The 18,926-nt window shown below is 34.7% G+C and overlaps 1 protein-coding gene across 2 annotated transcripts; it reads right to left on the bottom strand.

Moving 5' to 3' along the window:
- Nucleotides 1-524: 524 nt before the first annotated feature.
- On the bottom strand, nt 525-14,434 carry LOC121370332 (exonuclease 1-like). Of its 2 annotated transcripts, none has more exons than XM_041495480.1 (13): nt 14,296-14,434; nt 13,090-13,261; nt 11,949-12,068; nt 10,943-11,066; nt 10,384-10,521; nt 9,448-9,663; nt 8,839-9,026; nt 8,146-8,242; nt 6,936-7,116; nt 5,551-5,941; nt 3,610-4,616; nt 1,992-2,118; nt 525-779 (listed from the first exon to the last, which is right to left on the bottom strand). In XM_041495480.1, the coding sequence occupies exons 2-13, from the start codon at nt 13,248-13,250 to the stop codon at nt 743-745; spliced, it is 2,787 nt and encodes a 928-aa protein (XP_041351414.1). In that variant the 5' UTR covers nt 13,251-13,261; nt 14,296-14,434; the 3' UTR covers nt 525-742. The 2 variants fall into 2 exon arrangements, with proteins under 2 accessions (XP_041351414.1, XP_041351415.1); XM_041495481.1 differs by lacking the exon at nt 14,296-14,434 and adding an exon at nt 13,657-13,683.
- Nucleotides 14,435-18,926: the final 4,492 nt, after the last annotated feature.

Genomic DNA, 18,926 nt, shown 5'->3' with positions numbered 1-18,926 from the left:
TGTTTTATGTAGCCAAAGTAAATTCTATCTGTTTTCACAGGGGGTGGGATTTAGCTTAATCGATTGAGAGCTCACTTGAGGTGCTCTAGCTGCAGGCTCGAACCACCTCGGTGGATCCAATCAGCTGATTGGGGTTTTTCTCATTCCATCCAGTGCACCACAACTGGTCAAAGGCTGTGGTATGTACTTTCCTGTCTGTGGGAAAGTACATATAAAAAATCCCCTGCTGCATTAGGAAAAATGTAGGTTTTCTCTGATGACTACTTGTCAGAATTACCAAATCTTTCACATCCATTAGCCGATGATTAATTAATCAATGTGCTCTAGTGGTGTCATTAAACAAAACAAACTATACTCTTTCAGTTTTTGAAAGTGTTTTTTTCCACATAATTATATAGGTTTTATTCTGTAATTTAATTATATTAAAACACTTACCTTTGTTTGACACCCAATAGCTGGTGTATTTTTGTGCTGGGGTGTCATTAAACATTCATTCTTTAAATATAAAAGTTTAAACACCAATCAATAAGTAAAATTAAAATTTATTTTACGGTAAAAATGGTTCATTATTAAAATTACTTCAAACCTAATAATACATGTGGTTGGGTTGCCATAAACATTTTCAAGTTTTTTACTTTTAGTGTTCATAAATTAAACAATTTTTTAAAATAATAAAAAAGTCACTGCTAAAACCGGTAAAAACATTTTCCTATGGAATCACTGGAGTCCATGTCATAGGCTGTTAAAAGCTGCTGGTTGCTGGTAACTTATCCACTTGCCTGAAAAAACAACCCGAAGATAGTTTTATAATAACTGTAAACTGAAGCATTAAAAAAAAACCCACCAAATAAAAATAAAAAATGCAAATGAAAGACAAAGAAAAGTCTGTGACAAATACACAAATGGATGACATTAAATGAATATTTAAGCCTTCTTTTAGACCATGAGATCAGTTAAAACAAAGATCTGGGCCCCGTTTCACGAAAGAATTATAGCTAAGGTTAATTGTAGTGATTTAAGGTGAGTTTTACAACTGGCACCGTAAACTTTACAGCCGTTCTACAAAGCAACCATACGGTTTAATGATTAAAATCTTCTTTGTGAAGACGTGCAAATTATTTAAATAATAAATTCGTTAGACTTTTCGGAACATCTTGGATGTATTCATTGGTATCGGACATCCATGAAGTAACTTTGTCAGTTTATTTGCTAAGCAATAATTGCCGAATGCCTAAGACATGAGAGTTATCTCCTGTATTTTTGTGTGAATGTCGTATGGCCTACTGTTTTTCATCGAACAAGGAGTTTCATAAAAGGTATTTGGTATATATTAGATACATTTTTACACAAAAAGTTAGTAACTAACTGCCATTTCACATCTACGTTAGTGGCTTACAACTGCCTCGTACCTATTGTAAATTTTCACAGTTTTTTTACGCGTTGTGGAACGGGCTGTCAATTGTCGATTTACGGTGATAGTACTGCTAAGATTGCTTCATGGAACAGGGCCCAGGCAATGTAATTTACAATTTCACTTGAACTACATGTAGGGGTAGTTATCTATAAAATTTTAACAACACCCTTGCAGGCTTCAAATTTGGCTATTACGACCAAAACTGCAGAAGGCAGGGCAACAAGGCAAACTTTCACAAGTATCTCAGTATAACACAATAGCACCCATTCAAAATAAAGAAGTGTGAATGATTTCACATTTTCGCAATAAAACAACTTTCAGGAGTTGCAAAGGAGAATGATAACCAATTTACTGCATGACCACCATTAAATTAGAGACATACCTTGGTTATCACAAAGCTATCTTTAAATATGTAGATGTAATAAATTATATATTCTAAACACATTTTGAAGTGCTTAGTCAAGAAGTTGGTTTAGCAACTTTCCAGAATTAATGTACATTTAGATATTTGCGCCAAAAAAGATTTATATTATGCTCCTTGTCACTTTTAGGAACACTAAATGTAAACGGTACGCACCTCTTTAAAGCAAATTTTGAAAACATGTCCTTTATACTTTTTTGATTTTCTACAGAAGTACGTTTCTCTTTCTTCTTGTTGGATGTTCTTGACAGTCCAGAAACACGACATATTTTCTTCTTGTAATCTGTGAATAAAGTAACAAGTATGAGTATCGTCATGAAACCATGTTTTAGTTGTATAATGTTAAAAATTCGACTCACGGCGAAGTAGAATCTGTATTTGAATTCAAATTGCAATATATTTGTAGTCTATCAAAGACAGAACAGACGAACAGTTTGGTACTTTTTTGTCACTGAATAAACATTAGTGCCATCGGTAAAGCTCTTCAATGGCAGCAAAAAAATGTGTGCATTTTTTATATATTATCTGCCAGTATTTAACATTTGTACATACAGTATTTCAGTCATGTTTATATATTATCTGCCAGTATTTAACATTTGTACATATTTCAGTCATGTTTATATATTATCTGCCAGTATTTAACATTTGTACATATTTCAGTCATGTTTATTTGCTGCAAAAGTCCCTTTTTAAAATTTTACCATAGGCAAACTAAAAATTGCCATCGGTGAGCCATTTTACCCACATCTCTTTTTTTTTATTGATGTGGGTGACAAATGTTTAAGTCAGAGCCCTGCATTTAGATTGATCATAAGTGCAGGACTCCTAATAGTGACATACTGTCCATATTTTAGATCAAACCGATAAAATAGAAATTAATCTGTTAAAATCAAACAAAAAATTACATATCTTACTTCCTATTTTGACCCCTGAAGATTGACATGAACATCTACCTCATTTACCAAATTACAGGTAAATTACATCTAGCGTAATATTGAATTTGGAATGTAAATATACTCTTCAAAAAAAGTTGGGGAACTCTAACTGCTAAAATTGTAAGGTATATTAGCTATGGGGAATGGTTATATGATAATAGTGAATTATTTGGGCAACCATTACAACCGGTAGTTCAGTATTACAGTAGGTTTTATGACCACCAAAGATCTTTAAGGATTATTGGGGTCAGAAGTGAAATTTGAAAGTTGACAGGTTTTTTATAAGTAAATCACAAATTCAAACAATAAAAATGACTAAAAACAAAACAATAACAACTGTATGATCAACACAATGAAAAAGATTGACAGAAATAATGTTCTACAATGATTAATCGATCTTCCTGGAAATTGTCAAAATCAAGAATGACACCCCACATGTGTACAGGGCAACTGTGTGATGCATGTGCAAACTATGAAATGTGTTTTGGTGTGTTGATAAACAGGTCTAAACAATGTCTGTGGTCAAAACGTATGTTCGGTCCAATAGTTGATATTAACATTAATATTTCAGGTTCCCTTACTTTTTTTGAAGAGTATATATATTTCCAGTGGCTTAGAGAGGAAACCCTCGATACATTTTTCCATTAGTAGCAAGAATCTTTTATATACACAATCCGACAGGATAACCCATACACCAGCCTTAAATATACCAGTCGTGGTGCCCCGACTTGAATGAAAAATAGCCCAATGGGCCCACCGACAGGCATTGATCCCAGAATGACTGTTCTTTAAGCACACACTATACCACTGGGCTACATCCTGCCCCTAAATTTACTTACTTGACTGAGGTAAACTTGCTCTCAGAGAAGATCTTTCGTTCTCCTCCTCCACATCTGTGAGATCAATAATGTCCTGGCTGGACAGGCAGTCCAAGTCGATGCTCTCCAGGTTAGACCTCTGACTGAATGTGTCATACTCGCCCACCGACTCCCCCGACGAATTGAGCAAAGAACATGACACAGATCTCTGAAGTCTACTGAAAACCGTGTCAGATTTAAGACAATCTGGCTTCGTTATGTCCAATTTGATCTCGGTTAATGAAGACTGACTGGAAGTTCTGTTTGTAAATAAAGATTTTGATTTCACAGATACAGAACAAAATTCATTGGTGTTCTGAGGAGCTGAAACACTGTCCACTGGAATACTTTTTGAAGAGAGTGAACAGTCGTGAATTTTGTTTTCACTAATGCTTACATTTTCACTGGATAAGTCAGAATCTGGTGTAGAGAGAACCGTGTCTGTTTGTAACTGAGATGAGGTAGCATTATCTTGCTGACTTGAGCAGTCTTTTCCTTCAGACGAATACAATTTTAAAGAATCAGATTTCGAGGAATCAGATTTTGCAAATAAAGAGAACAAGTCGCTCCTTTTCCGCTGTGAAGTTACTACAGGCTTGAAATCCTTGTTAAAAGACACATCACTGCTGCCATGAGACGAGTTTTCAGAAGTCTTGGTTGAGCCGTATTTAAATTTATTCCAGTTGAAGGCCGAACCTGGGGATGATGACGTTCTTTTTTCAAATCCAGCAAACGATGAACATCGATGGAAACTACTTTCTGTTTTACTGGGTTTACCAGGAGATAAAGAACGGTTATCAGTGTGTTTGTCAACAGTCGTATTGTCACATGGTCCTCTATCAATCACAGTAGTATTAGGTTCAGAACAATGTGGAGTATTCTGGGAGGTTTGTGAAACTAATGAGGTTACTGAAGTCTCTTTCTTGTTCTTTTCACTTTCTAGATCAGATGCACCCTGCTGACACACGTCTTCAGCTTTAGCAAAAAATCTGCAATAAAATAGGGAAAAAGCATAGACCTTTTTACTTTTTTTTTTTTTTAAATCACATTTTTGCTGCAGTAAAACTGTCAAGGGCTACGATGGGTCTCTTATCATATCATAGCACTAAGATAGCTTCAAAAATATTGGGCCAGACTGGCTTGTGGTCATACATTTAGTATGCATGCACAAAGGGGGAGATGATTACCAGCAAAGTGCTTAAGTGTGTGCCAGTGATGAGATACATGTATGGTTTGGAATATGGCACACCTAATTAGTAAACATAAATATTTTATATGTTGCACAACAAATTAATGTAACGAGGCTTTGTGTATTTTTAGTTATGTATTTTCCTTTAATCTGCCTAACATCCAGTTTTTTCTCACCATATAGAGAATACTACATAGTTCCATTTATTGTACGAGTTGTTCCACAAGTTGGGTAGATTTATAAACAACATATAAGATTATGGTATCTGACTCACAGATAAATATATCTTTTGTACATAACTGATCAAAACCAGGTTAAGAACCTGCCTACAGATTTTCGAAGCTATCTTAGTGAGATTCAGTATCATAAAAATGTCATAGTTTATGACGAGTGTACACTCGTCATAGTCTATGACAATTTTATGCTATCGTAGTGCTAACATGCTTAGAAAATATGGGCCCTGATAAGTCAATTGTAAAGGTGTAAAACAAAAATAAATTCAATTAAATGTTTTTATTGAAGGTGACATATTTTTTTATCTTAACTTAATAATTTTATATTAAAATAGAACAAAAGTCACAATGAAAACAGAATAAATGAATTTAACACAGCATAAATATACCCATCAGTTATTGGGTGTCAAAAGCTATATTATTTAATAAATAACCATGTCCCCACAACGAAAATCTACGATGAAGATTTTTTAAAAATTAATTTGTTCAAAACTTCATTACCTGCTACGAATTGTGGTTTCTACTTTCGAGGCATTGAGATTAAATCTCTTTTTGACCAGAGACGAAACTGCAAATCTGTTTCTCTTTGGAGCCAAACCAGTATTTTCCTTGTTTTCCGTTTCCTCCAATTTCATGGCCACTTCTCCAATATTGGCTGCACTGACAGGTTTCTGCTTGGACACAAATGTGTCAGACTGTTTTACGGGTGATGTTACTGGAGATGTCTCTTCGTCTGATAAGCAGAAAGAAAGTGAAGTGTTTTCGTTGGTCTCATTATCCTTAGGTTCTGGCCAATCACTGCCAGGTTCTTCAAACTTGGACCTTTTAGCCACTGGTGAAAGTTCTTCATAGAGGTTCACTAGCTCCTTATCCGATTTCACATCTTTGAAATCTACAAACAAGCGTATATACATTCATTAATGAAAACAAATGGAAGTAGCATATGTACAGTGGATTCTGTCTAAGCTATGTTCAAGAGTTAGACAAACTTCACCCAAGCTATTTTCAATTAATGGAACTCTGTGATTGTACCTGTTTAAACAGTTTGGACAGAATCCACATACATGTGTTAATATTAACCAAAATAAAACAATGTTACCTGGTTTTCATTTATTTTTTATGCAAATATTTTTCAAATCTGGATACCTTTTTTCACTGCACAAAATGTTTTAATTTTAAATAAACAGTATTATTTCTAAATTGGGAACAAAGAAATAATAGTTTTGCACCGATAAATCAGAATATTTACATAAATCATTGCAACATCCAGTAGGAAGACGAACAATTTACAACACCTTTAGGCATCATTCAATAATACATAAAATTCATGTAAGAATGAAATAAAACACTTTCGTCATCTGGGGGCGGGACGTAGCCAAGTGGTAAAGCACTCGCTTGATGAGCGGTCGGTTTGGGATCGATCCCTGTTGGTGGGCCCATTGGGCTATTTCTCTTTCCAGCCAGTGCACCACGACTAGTATATCAAAGGCCGTGGTATGTGCAATCTGGGATGGTGCATATAAAAGATCCCTTGCTACTTATGGAAAAATGTAGCAGGTTTCCTCTCTATGACTGTGTCAAAATTACCATATGTTTGACATCCAATAACCGATGATTAATAAATCAATGTGTTCTAGTGGTGTCGTTAAACAAAAACAAACTTTTTTTTGTCATCTGGATCAGTGTTAAATTAATTGCCCAGAGTTAAACTTAGTGTTTCTTTGATCACACAATTCAAAGCTATTTAGTTGGACTATCTGTTAAAACAAAAAGCACTGATTTACATACATGTTTGAAATTTAAACTAAAGTTATTTATATGTCGCAACAAACCTACTTCTTTATAGTCCCACCTTTGGAATAACTAAACAAATTAGAACACTCTACCTGTGGTAACCCTTGGTCTTTTAACAATTCTTGTTTCCACAGTTATCTCTTTGCCCTTCAACACTGGCCTCTCTGTGGGTTGAATTTCCTTCAAAGCAATCTTAGGCATCAGTCTGTAACTTTTGTCCCATATACTCAAGAAGTGCAGATGTTCCGACTTCTTTTTGCTACACTTGCTTGGCTGTTAATGGGATGGAAATGTTTTAATTTAATGATGCATCAGCACATTTTTACTTGGTGTCTATCTGGTTATTTTGACACAGAAAACCAGGATACTCATTCCAAAAAGCAACAAAGCACTTTTCAATATTCAAACCATGACCTTTAATGTACTAGTCATGGGGCACTAGTTGGCACAGGAAACATACACACACAAACACACACACACAAACACAAACACACACACACACACTCACACAAACACAGACACTCGGACACACACACACTCACACACACACACACACACACACACCCACCCACTCACACTACATTCACACCCATCCAGACACATAAACACACACACACAGACACTCACACTACATTCACACCCATCCAGACACATAAACACACACACACACACACCCACTCACACTACATTCACACCCATCCAGACATAAACACACACACACAAGCATTCAAACCCACACACACCTACACAAACACATAGTGGACAACTGATCATACATTCAATCAAACCTCAGGCTAAAAATAATTACACTATTAATATTGTATATTTGTAAGCTAAATGTATCAAATTAAACCTGATTACTTAATTATTTAAAATAAGTTATTTTCAGTTCAATGTATTTGAAATTATAATTTGTTACTTAAGACAAGTAAATTTCATCATGGTAATTCCTTTACTATTTTTTCATTAGTAGGTCATTTATAATATAAATCTAAGATGTTCATCATCACTCACCCCATTTTTTAAAAAGACCCAAGACAAAAATTTTGCATGTTTGTAATTTACAATGTCCAGAAAATATAAAATAAAAAATAAATTTTCAACACCCACCCAGCCCTCATTTTGAAAAACATTTGGATGAAAACCTAGCATTTAATTTATAATGGCTGTGGTATATAATCTAGATATCTTGAACTGATCTAAAAGTGGTAAATTTGAGTAACCTATGCTACAAAGATTCAGCCAGGCACAGTGACATTACCAGCTACTATTGCATTCCAACTTACATATAATTTTTATTACCTGAAACGTATCTGGGTCGAAATTGCCAATTATGTGTCCACTGTTTATATCAATGTTTCCAAGTGCAATCTGGTAGGCACGATCATGGGAAAGTAAACTCATTAATTAAGAAAAATAAAGTGCACAATTCAATTCAGATTACTGCATCAATACACATATAAACTGGTAACAAAGCACATACGTTAATATGGTATATCGGTTGGATTAAAATTACATAGTAGTGTGGAATATTTTATGCCCAGAACACATCATCACCACTTTGATACAAATTTAATATTAAGGTTTTAAGCTGGACTCAAATTATTATAACAATCTGTTGAAATCGGCTAGCAAATCAATAGCCAAATTCAAGTTTCAATTAGCCAGACAAAATGACTGGTGCTTTTTTTTTTTTAATTATAATGAAATTTTAATTTGGTAATTTGGAGAATGACAGCCTAAACCCCTACAACACAGGCCACTGAAAATTGAAAATAAGCGGAACCCATTTTTTGATTACTCAAAAACAAATTAAGGTAACTGTTTTGTTTTTGGGTAACCCGTTATGTCCATGTAAATGATGTCCTTAATTTAATGTGTGACAGAAAAACAGGTTATGCAAAATTAGATTTGTATGAGCGGCATCTGACAAATCATTCTCTCAATTATCCGAAGCCTGCTTTACAACACAAATTACACAGAACACAAGGATACGGTCCAGCATATGTTAGTTCTGATGAATCAATCTCGGGTGTATATGGATTAAGAGGAACCAACTTCCGGTTTACGGGATCAAAAGCCAGCTGGTACAGGAACGTATTGTCAGCTTTGATAAACCCATCAATGTACTCGGGTGGAACATCATTCTTCAACTTAATGTACGCCGGTAGCTTCTTCAGCAGCTGAAAATGTTGAATCATTAACAAATATATTTACATGTACATGACTAAGGGACCATTCACAATTATCAACAAGAGTTTCTTGAAGAACTTTACCAGGGTGCAACTGTGGGTAAATATAATTAATATTGATATAAAAGGATGGGATGTGGAAGTGGACAGCAAAAGAAGTTGAAAGATAAAAACAGCTGCCAGACTGAGAAGAAATGACAAGAAACTCAAAGGAGAGAAAGGAAATACAACTATTACCTATTTATCAAAATATCAGTTATAAGTCCCACTGGGAACTAATATACCCAACAAGAATTGTTCATGATATCACTGGGCCACAATGTTCTAAACACAATTATTGCTCAATAAATTAAATATTGAAACTAGCTATCATTAAATATCAAGTTTGTGCCTTTGTAAAATAATTAATTACTTGTTTTATGTCTGCCTGTCGTGCCGATCTGAACACTTTGACAGCTTTAACGAGACCGACTCCGTGCAGTGATGGCAGGTAGTCACAGCCTGACAGAATACAGGTGTAGCGGAACTTGTCAAACGTGTAGAACCCGTTCTGAATCTCCAGGGCCTCATTCAGTCGACTCTTCTCCACTAGAACTCCATTACCGTTGAAGTCCATTTTAAAAATGATCTAAAAAACAAAAAAATAATCACAGGTAAATGTTTTAAAACTTGGTTATAGGAAGAAATATTTGATTAACATTTTAAACTATGACTATTTGATATCCAATATAATAGTTATTATGAACAAGAAAAAATAAAACAAAGAAGAAACCTGATGTCACCACATAGGCTATTCCAACTGAAAAATCAGCAAAGGATCTTTATAAACACTTTTTCCATGAATAGAAAAATACATACTACAATTCTTGATGTATTTGTCATGGGTCATTAGTTTGTATTGAAAAAACCCAGCAAGGGATCTTTATATACTTTTTTTATTACCAGGAAAGTACATACCACGGCCTTTGATGTACTTGTCATGGGTCATTGGTTGGGATGGGAAAAATCCCAAGTCAGCAAACGTTTTATTTTTAAAATTTTGATTAGCAACATTTGATATCAGTTGAAAAATTTATTAGCAACTAGTATTTAATGTTACAGAATTGTGTATCGATCTGTGAAACTAGTGTAGGAAATTGTGACATGATACTGAACAAAATGTTGCCTGCAAGTACATCAACTCTACCACCGAGTTACATTGAACCCCACCTAGAGCTTGGTTAAAGTAAAGTTAAATGCTAAATATTGATAATCCGATCAAGTACTGATTTTTCTTAGCAATAACTGTTTTCATCATGTCATGTTTCACATGTTCTTGGTCAACCACCACAATTTTTGAGAATTATACCTTTTCACAACCAAACAGTAGCAAATCAGAATCTTCTGTAACTATGATCTGGGCTATTCCAACTTTGTTGAGGTAGGCAAGTTGAGCGTCTGCTTCATATGGAGCCACTATACAGTCAACACCTCGCTCACGACACGCCTGTAACATCACACCATAGTTATTAATAAAAACTAAATTATAGAATGTATTTTGAATGGTGGATATCTTTAATTTGGATGAACACAGTAACATTAGTTTTGCAAATAATGACCAAAGCTTTGAAAGTGTTTTCTGTTCATGAATAATTCAAATAACCTCTCACCATTTGTATTCCCACCTATACTTCTAGACTAGATAATGAATGAAAATAAAAATAAACTTTCTTTTCATTTTTTTGAGGCAAAATTAAAATTATTTCATGAATATTGTTGTTGGATAGAAATTGATTTGTGAAGCAGGACAGCAAAAGTTGAAAGACAGACCCTGTCACTGCAGGAAGAAACAAGATAGAATACAACAGATAGCAATGAACTGGAGAAGTGAAATAACAAAAATAACCAATAAGCCAGCATTGACTAACATTCATGAGATTCAGAGCCATCTGCGGTGTCACGTCAATGCAGCGTTGTAAACATTCTCTAGCTTCCGCACGTTTTCCTTCTCGCAAAAAGACTGCAGCTTTCTTCTTGAATATATCTCGGCGCCTAAAACATACACAAAAACCCCCAATAAGATCAGATACTCTTAAAAAAAAATCCAAATTAAAATAAATGCACAGAATGGCATATTGATGAGTTTTGTCGTTAATTAGGCATTTGCTATTTTCAACATATGTTTTATAACTTTTAAACATTGGAAAGCTGTTACTGCCACAGATTCTGGTAAATAGCAAGGGTTCTTTTATATGCAGGGCCCGAACTTACAAATTTGTCTCCCACAGCATTTTAAAAAGAAATGCAATGGGTGAAATGGATCACCGACGGCAATTTTGAGCCTGCCTATGACACTTGTTTTCAATGTTGCATTTGCAGCAAATAAACATGACTGAAAAAATATTTTGCTGTATGTAGACATATTTCAAACGTGCAAATTGGCAAATAATGTATACCAGTAACCAGGTGTACATATTTTGCCATTATTGACGAGTTTTACTCATGGCACAAAAGTGCCGTCGGTAATGCCCTCTACCTACGGCAATTTATATCTCAACTTTCCGTCAGTCCCGTCATTAAGTTGGAGCCCTGATATGTAGTGCTAATCTACTTATAGGCGATACATTCCACTGAATTTTACATACCAATATTGAAGCACTGGTGGACTGACCAATCTCTTGTCACATTGTCAATAAGATTCTTTTCAGAAAACAAGTTTTGATTCAGAGAATGTCACAAATTGCTTTCACAAGAAGCCTCATAGATTCTTGTGAAAATTGCTGAATCACAATAATAGGCCTGCATGTTGAGGCAGAGGCTTTCTTCTGAATAAACCATCCTCTAGCTATTAAAAATATAACCACTGATATAAACAATATACTCAGGTGCCATTAAAATTTAAAACAATTCCTTTAACATGTAAATATAACTTACTCTCTACGTGCTTTCTCAACACCTTTCTTGGATGGAAGATGACAGCCATCAAAAACAAGGATTGGTTTCAGTCCATTTCTTAGCATGTACTCAACATATTTCATGCAGAAATACACATACCTGGAATAACACAGACATAATATCAAACCAACCATAAAACTACATGATTGCACTGTCTTTAAATAACACTGAAACATATGTATAAGCCTACATGTATATTTGTAGCAATACCCAAAGCAATAAAGGCTTTATACATTGCTAATTATTTTAATTGGCTTTTTTTAAAACATGCATTAAATTCAATTTCAATTTGCAACAGCTTACAATTAGTATAATATACAAAATTACTGTGAGTGAACTAAATAGAGCACATTGATTAATTAGATCAATAGATGTCAAACATTTTGTGGAAACGACATAGTTAGTTTACACGAGCATTGACAAAAAAATTTAAGCATTCTGGTTAGATGTAAAGAACAATTACATGTATCCACATGGTTTACAATAAACGGTTACATAAAATTATTAATATTCATGGGGTTTTTTTCTACCTTTATGGCACACTCATAACTCCATTGCTCTTTAAGAAGTCAAAGCTTATATGGTTTGTGAAATTGACACCAACATTGATTTGTGTAAATAATACAATCATACTTAATGTTTCAAATAAATTAGTTGGTGAATAATATTAATTAAATGATCACTTGTGTAACTGCCACACTTAAATTTATGGAATGGATGTGGCATTCACATAATATATATACATAACAATTGTGTATACATACGAAGGAAGGAAATGTTTTATTTAACGACGCACGCACTCAACACATTTTATTTACGGTTATATAGCACTGGACATATGGTTATGGACCACACAGATACTGAGAGGAAACCTGCTGTCACCATTTCATGGGCTACTCTTTACTCTTTTTCGATTAGCAGCAAGGGATCTTTTATATGCACCATCCCACAGACAAATAGCCCAATGGGCCTACAGACAGGGATCGATCTTAGACCGACCACGAATCAGGCGATCGCTTTACCACTGGGCTACATCCCACCCCTTGTGTATACATACATGCATATTACTAAAATTAGAGATATAAATTTACTTTCTAATGTGCCTAAAGTTAAAGCTTACTGGTCTGTGTGTTCACCCAATGCCAGTTTCTCTGCACAGGAAAAAGCACCTTTATGTAACCAACAGTAGGCATCAATGGCTACAGTCTGTCCATGGAATTGTGCAATATTAACTGGGGTGTGCAATTTCTTTAAGAAAGGCAACAGTCCTTGAATACCCATAATTCACTGGTCTGAAAACAAAAAGAAAAACCAGACATCATAAAACACTGTAGTTGTGAACATACACCATTTTCTGTTCTGGTACTTAATACAGTAATTTGCCAACTTTATACTACTAATAATTAGCATTGAAACAGAATTAAAAAGAAATTGAATAACTTGAATAATACCTAATTACTTGTAAATGGTAGGTTTTATTTTATTTTTAATAGATTAATTATGTTATAAAACAACCTAGTTCACTAAGGTAAATGTCTGCCAGTTTTTTGTAACATTTTGACATTAGTTGGACCTCGACAAATACACATCCTAATAATAAATAATGAGCTGAAACATTTATCCTGATCAGATGAACTAAAATTAACCAAGCAACTATTGATCACAAACATTACTTTAAGTCACTCACAGTTCTGAGCTTCTCCGTCATTATAACTGATAAGTCCAGTGTATTTGAAAAAATGAAAGGGTGTTTGATGGGTATTTGAGGACCCAAAGTTCTTAAACCTGTTATGGGAAATTTGAATTTCAGGTTTTTAAATAGTGCATTTCCAGTTGTTGGTCTTTTTAGCCTCCCACCCCATGGGTTTTTTTTTAGCATCCCACCTCATTTTTTATTTATTTTTAGCATCCCCACCCTCCTACCTTCCGCAGCCCCAGTAATATATGTTATTGTTCCTGCAGATAAATGTATATTTAAATAATATTATATTGTTATTTTTGCTCTGCCCATATTCGGGTGTTATCATTATGCAAATAAATTATTCTTATTCTTATAAATAATTATATATGCATGATCATCTTTGAAATTATGAATAGTATTAGATTAGGATCAAGATTTGCGGTAATGGTTAGGATGATAAATGATTCACCATAATAGCAGTAATATATCCAAAACTTTACATAAATCAAACATACGGCCTATGCATAATGCAGCAGTATGCTGCATGTACGAAAACATACGCTAACGCAGCCCACAAAATTGTGACAAATCAAAACTTTCGTCTACATAGAAAAACAATTAGCACAGTGATTAAACAGGTCGTACTGTGTACTAAGCCGTTCTTTCTTTCAGTCCTATCATTTAAAATATGCCAATAGCACATTAGTTGCAGTTAGGGTAACAAAATAAAATGACACATTATTTTGGTTTTTCATTTTCCCGCAAATTATTAGGTATTGTTGCTTGTAATTTCCCCCGTCACATCGAAGCCCTACAATCCACGCAGTATTGATAACGTTTGGAGCACAGACAATGTAGTAGAACTTGGAGGCGGTCAAAATGTTGTGAGGTTTTCACTTTATGAGGAATACATAAAAAAAAATACTAATAATAATAGTAAGATTTTTTAATGTGCTTTATTTCTTTATTTATATTTACCTTACTATCAGACAGCTATATAGAGTTCTAAATGCATCACTACACATTTTTAAATGGATTACGACTAATATTATATTTAAATGATAGAAATGCATTGGGAAACGTTTTCAGGCCAGCTCATTTTGTTCCAACTTCTCTATTATTTCAATGCCCAAATGCATGTGGGATGCGGTGAACTCGTATGGAAACTAACTCGTATGTACGGAAAACTCATATGGAAAACGAACTCGTATGGAGATGTATGGATATGCAGATATACTTTGATATTTCTTTTAAATGTGTATTTTGACACTTGTTTTGTATACATGCTTCTTATTTATGTCATTAACATTTTGACATTAGTTGGACCTCGACAAATACACATCCTAATAATAAATAATGAGCTGAAACATTTATCCTGATCAGATGAACTAAAATTAACCAAGCAACTATTGATCACAAACATTACTTTAAGTCACTCACAGTTCTGAGCTTCTCCGTCATTATAACTGATAAGTCCAGTGTATTTGAAAAAATGAAAGGGTGTTTGATGGGTATTTGAGGACCCAAAGTTCTTAAACCTGTTATGGGAAATTTGAATTTCAGGTTTTTAAATAGTGCATTTCCAGTTGTTGGTCTTTTTAGCCTCCCACCCCATGGGTTTTTTTTTAGCATCCCACCTCATTTTTTATTTATTTTTAGCATCCCCACCCTCCTACCTTCCGCAGCCCCAGTAATATATGTTATTGTTCCTGCAGATAAATGTATATTTAAATAATATTATATTGTTATTTTTGCTCTGCCCATATTCGGGTGTTATCATTATGCAAATAAATTATTCTTATTCTTATAAATAATTATATATGCATGATCATCTTTGAAATTATGAATAGTATTAGATTAGGATCAAGATTTGCGGTAATGGTTAGGATGATAAATGATTCACCATAATAGCAGTAATATATCCAAAACTTTACATAAATCAAACATACGGCCTATGCATAATGCAGCAGTATGCTGCATGTACGAAAACATACGCTAACGCAGCCCACAAAATTGTGACAAATCAAAACTTTCGTCTACATAGAAAAACAATTAGCACAGTGATTAAACAGGTCGTACTGTGTACTAAGCCGTTCTTTCTTTCAGTCCTATCATTTAAAATATGCCAATAGCACATTAGTTGCAGTTAGGGTAACAAAATAAAATGACACATTATTTTGGTTTTTCATTTTCCCGCAAATTATTAGGTATTGTTGCTTGTAATTTCCCCCGTCACATCGAAGCCCTACAATCCACGCAGTATTGATAACGTTTGGAGCACAGACAATGTAGTAGAACTTGGAGGCGGTCAAAATGTTGTGAGGTTTTCACTTTATGAGGAATACATAAAAAAAAATACTAATAATAATAGTAAGATTTTTTAATGTGCTTTATTTCTTTATTTATATTTACCTTACTATCAGACAGCTATATAGAGTTCTAAATGCATCACTACACATTTTTAAATGGATTACGACTAATATTATATTTAAATGATAGAAATGCATTGGGAAACGTTTTCAGGCCAGCTCATTTTGTTCCAACTTCTCTATTATTTCAATGCCCAAATGCATGTGGGATGCGGTGAACTCGTATGGAAACTAACTCGTATGTACGGAAAACTCATATGGAAAACGAACTCGTATGGAGATGTATGGATATGCAGATATACTTTGATATTTCTTTTAAATGTGTATTTTGACACTTGTTTTGTATACATGCTTCTTATTTATGTCCCCATCAGTCAACTATTTGCGTGTCAACCGCAGTTTGTGCGTCATCGGCAGTCACCTATAATTAAAACACGCATGCCATTAGACTTATTTCCTGCAACAAAAATCATAAAAAATGCATGCATGTTTTGCGTTTCTCACTAGCCCGAACTTAAAAACCACTGGCCACGGACGTTGGGGTAGCGGATTTGTCGAACTCTGCATAAAAACAACACACAAGTTGCTATACAGTATTGGATATATCAGTTTGTAATTTCCATACGAGTTCACTGCATTTTCCCCCATACGAGTTCACTTGTGGATTTCCATACGAGTTCACTGCATTTTCCCCCATACGAGTAAGTTTTCCATACGAGTTCACCAATTAGGTCATTTCTCATTCCTGCCACTGCTCTACAACTGATATGTACACGTACTATCATATTTGTGGTATGCCATATGGTTCATAAAAAAGACCCCTTGCTACTTATAATAAAAAAGAGAGTAGCCAATGAATGATAGCTGTGGGATTTAAAAAAAATTTAAAATTAAAATCTCATTATCTTTATAGTTCTTATTAAATAAACCATTTCTTCCTTCTTTTACGTCCACTGGCGTAGTAAGCGGGGGGGGGGGGGGGGGGGGGGGGGGGGGGGCATGAGCCCCCTTTTCAGATATTTTACTTTATATTTGCTTTATAATAGTATAACAGTGTGTAAATATGTGCCCCCATCCCCTTTTAGCACCTTCCTATGCAACTGACGTCACGTGTGTCTCTACAACTGTCAAACGAAACACCAAGACAGTAGTCAGATACTTTGATAAGTGGGATATGTTGGCCTGGCTCAGTGAAAGAGGTTTTACTTGAGGTGTGATGGGTTGTAGGATCAATTGCTCTCACTTGCCTTTTTCTGACAAGCATTGCCCCATGACATCAAAGGTTGTGGTATGTACTGTTCTGTGGGAATGTGCATTTAAAAAACAAAAAAAAACCGTGAGGCCGTTTGATATATGAATAACCTTTGTGGTGGCAGCAGATTTCCTCCCCCACTATTTAGACCAAAAACAAAAAAAGCCAACAATATACTTTATACACCAAGTTTTCTTTATAGGCATTGGAATAGAAATAAAGAACCTCCTTAAATTAATATCATTAAGAAAAGGTTCTACAGATTTAATGCCAGTTCCTTTCTGCAGGGCTTCTAGATTATGGTAGCCCCACTCCCATGGCTAGTGATATTCAATGTTAGGCTAGTAAATAACTACTATTACCATGCCCAACGGCTAGTGAAATTTGTTCGTCAAATGCTGCAGTTGTCCATTTTGTAAATATGAATATTCTGCTCCCACCGCAACCACCCAATGTTAGTGTTTTCAAGCTATACCTCCCTCTTTAGGTGACATATCCGATTATTACTATTACTTAGTAAAATTGTATTAACTTAAAATAGGGCTAGTGAATTTTGAATCGTGGCTAGTAAATTAAAAAAAATCAGATCCCATGGCTAGTGGATTTTATAAAAATTCTAGAAGCTCTGTACCTTATAGACACAGCCACATCCTAATACAGTGAAACCCCTCTAAACCAGACCCTCTTTGGACCAAGACAAATGTCTGGTTTTAAGAGGGATCCGGTTTAGAGAGGTTACGTTCTGTCCTGGTTTTTAAAAAGAGACTGTAAAACGTCCGGTTTTGAGGGAATTCCGGTTTACATAGGTCTTGAGAGGTTTCACTGTACAATAAAAACTGGTATCATATATTATATCTCATTAGTCAAAAGTACATGGTTGCACATTCTTGAAATTCGTTGGGATTTTCATGTAGCTCAGTTGGTAAAGTGCTTGCCTGTCACAAGATCTAATTTCTTCAATCAACCCATTGATGTTTCCCCCCCCCCCCATCCCAACAACTGGTATATCAAGAGCTGTGGTATGTGCTGTCCTGTCCAGTCAATAGGAAAGTGTATATAAAGATCCCTTATTTCGAATAGAAAAATGTTTCCTCTGAACAATATATCAGAATTACAAAATGTTTGACATCCAATATTGAATTAATGTGTTCATTAAAGGTCAACGTTGTACTAAGATTTGCTTCAGATGTAGTACCATCCATTGAAGATGTCAATGATATCCTTTCTTTAAAACCTTGAGCAAAAAGCAAAAAAATATGGACACCACACTGTGAGCTAAATGCAGGATTTAGTAAAAGGGGAAGACTCGTCATGAAAGGAATAGGACATGTGCCGATTGGTGTATTAGTAGATCTACTAAATATGACAAAAACACTCTAAATCTAACCCACAAGACTCGGCAAATGGATGATTTCTTTGTCTTGAATGCATAGTGGTCAAGTCATCCAATCTAAAGCTTATACGTTCATCAAAGTTCACATCTCAGTAATGATTTCCACCAAAGTATGTTTTAATTGGTCAATGGGACTGTGCAAAATTAGTAAAACACTGTTACGGCTCATATCGACAGGATGCGATTTGGCAAACAAAACAATCAAAATAAATTATTTTCAATGAGAGTGTCCAAGATTGTATGTATGTGTCTGATGCATGCA

This window comes from Gigantopelta aegis, chromosome 4 (assembly GCF_016097555.1).
Source record: "Gigantopelta aegis isolate Gae_Host chromosome 4, Gae_host_genome, whole genome shotgun sequence".
In the NCBI taxonomy this organism is placed as follows: domain Eukaryota; kingdom Metazoa; phylum Mollusca; class Gastropoda; order Neomphalida; family Peltospiridae; genus Gigantopelta; species Gigantopelta aegis.
This window is presented reverse-complemented; position numbering and strand designations above follow the sequence as displayed.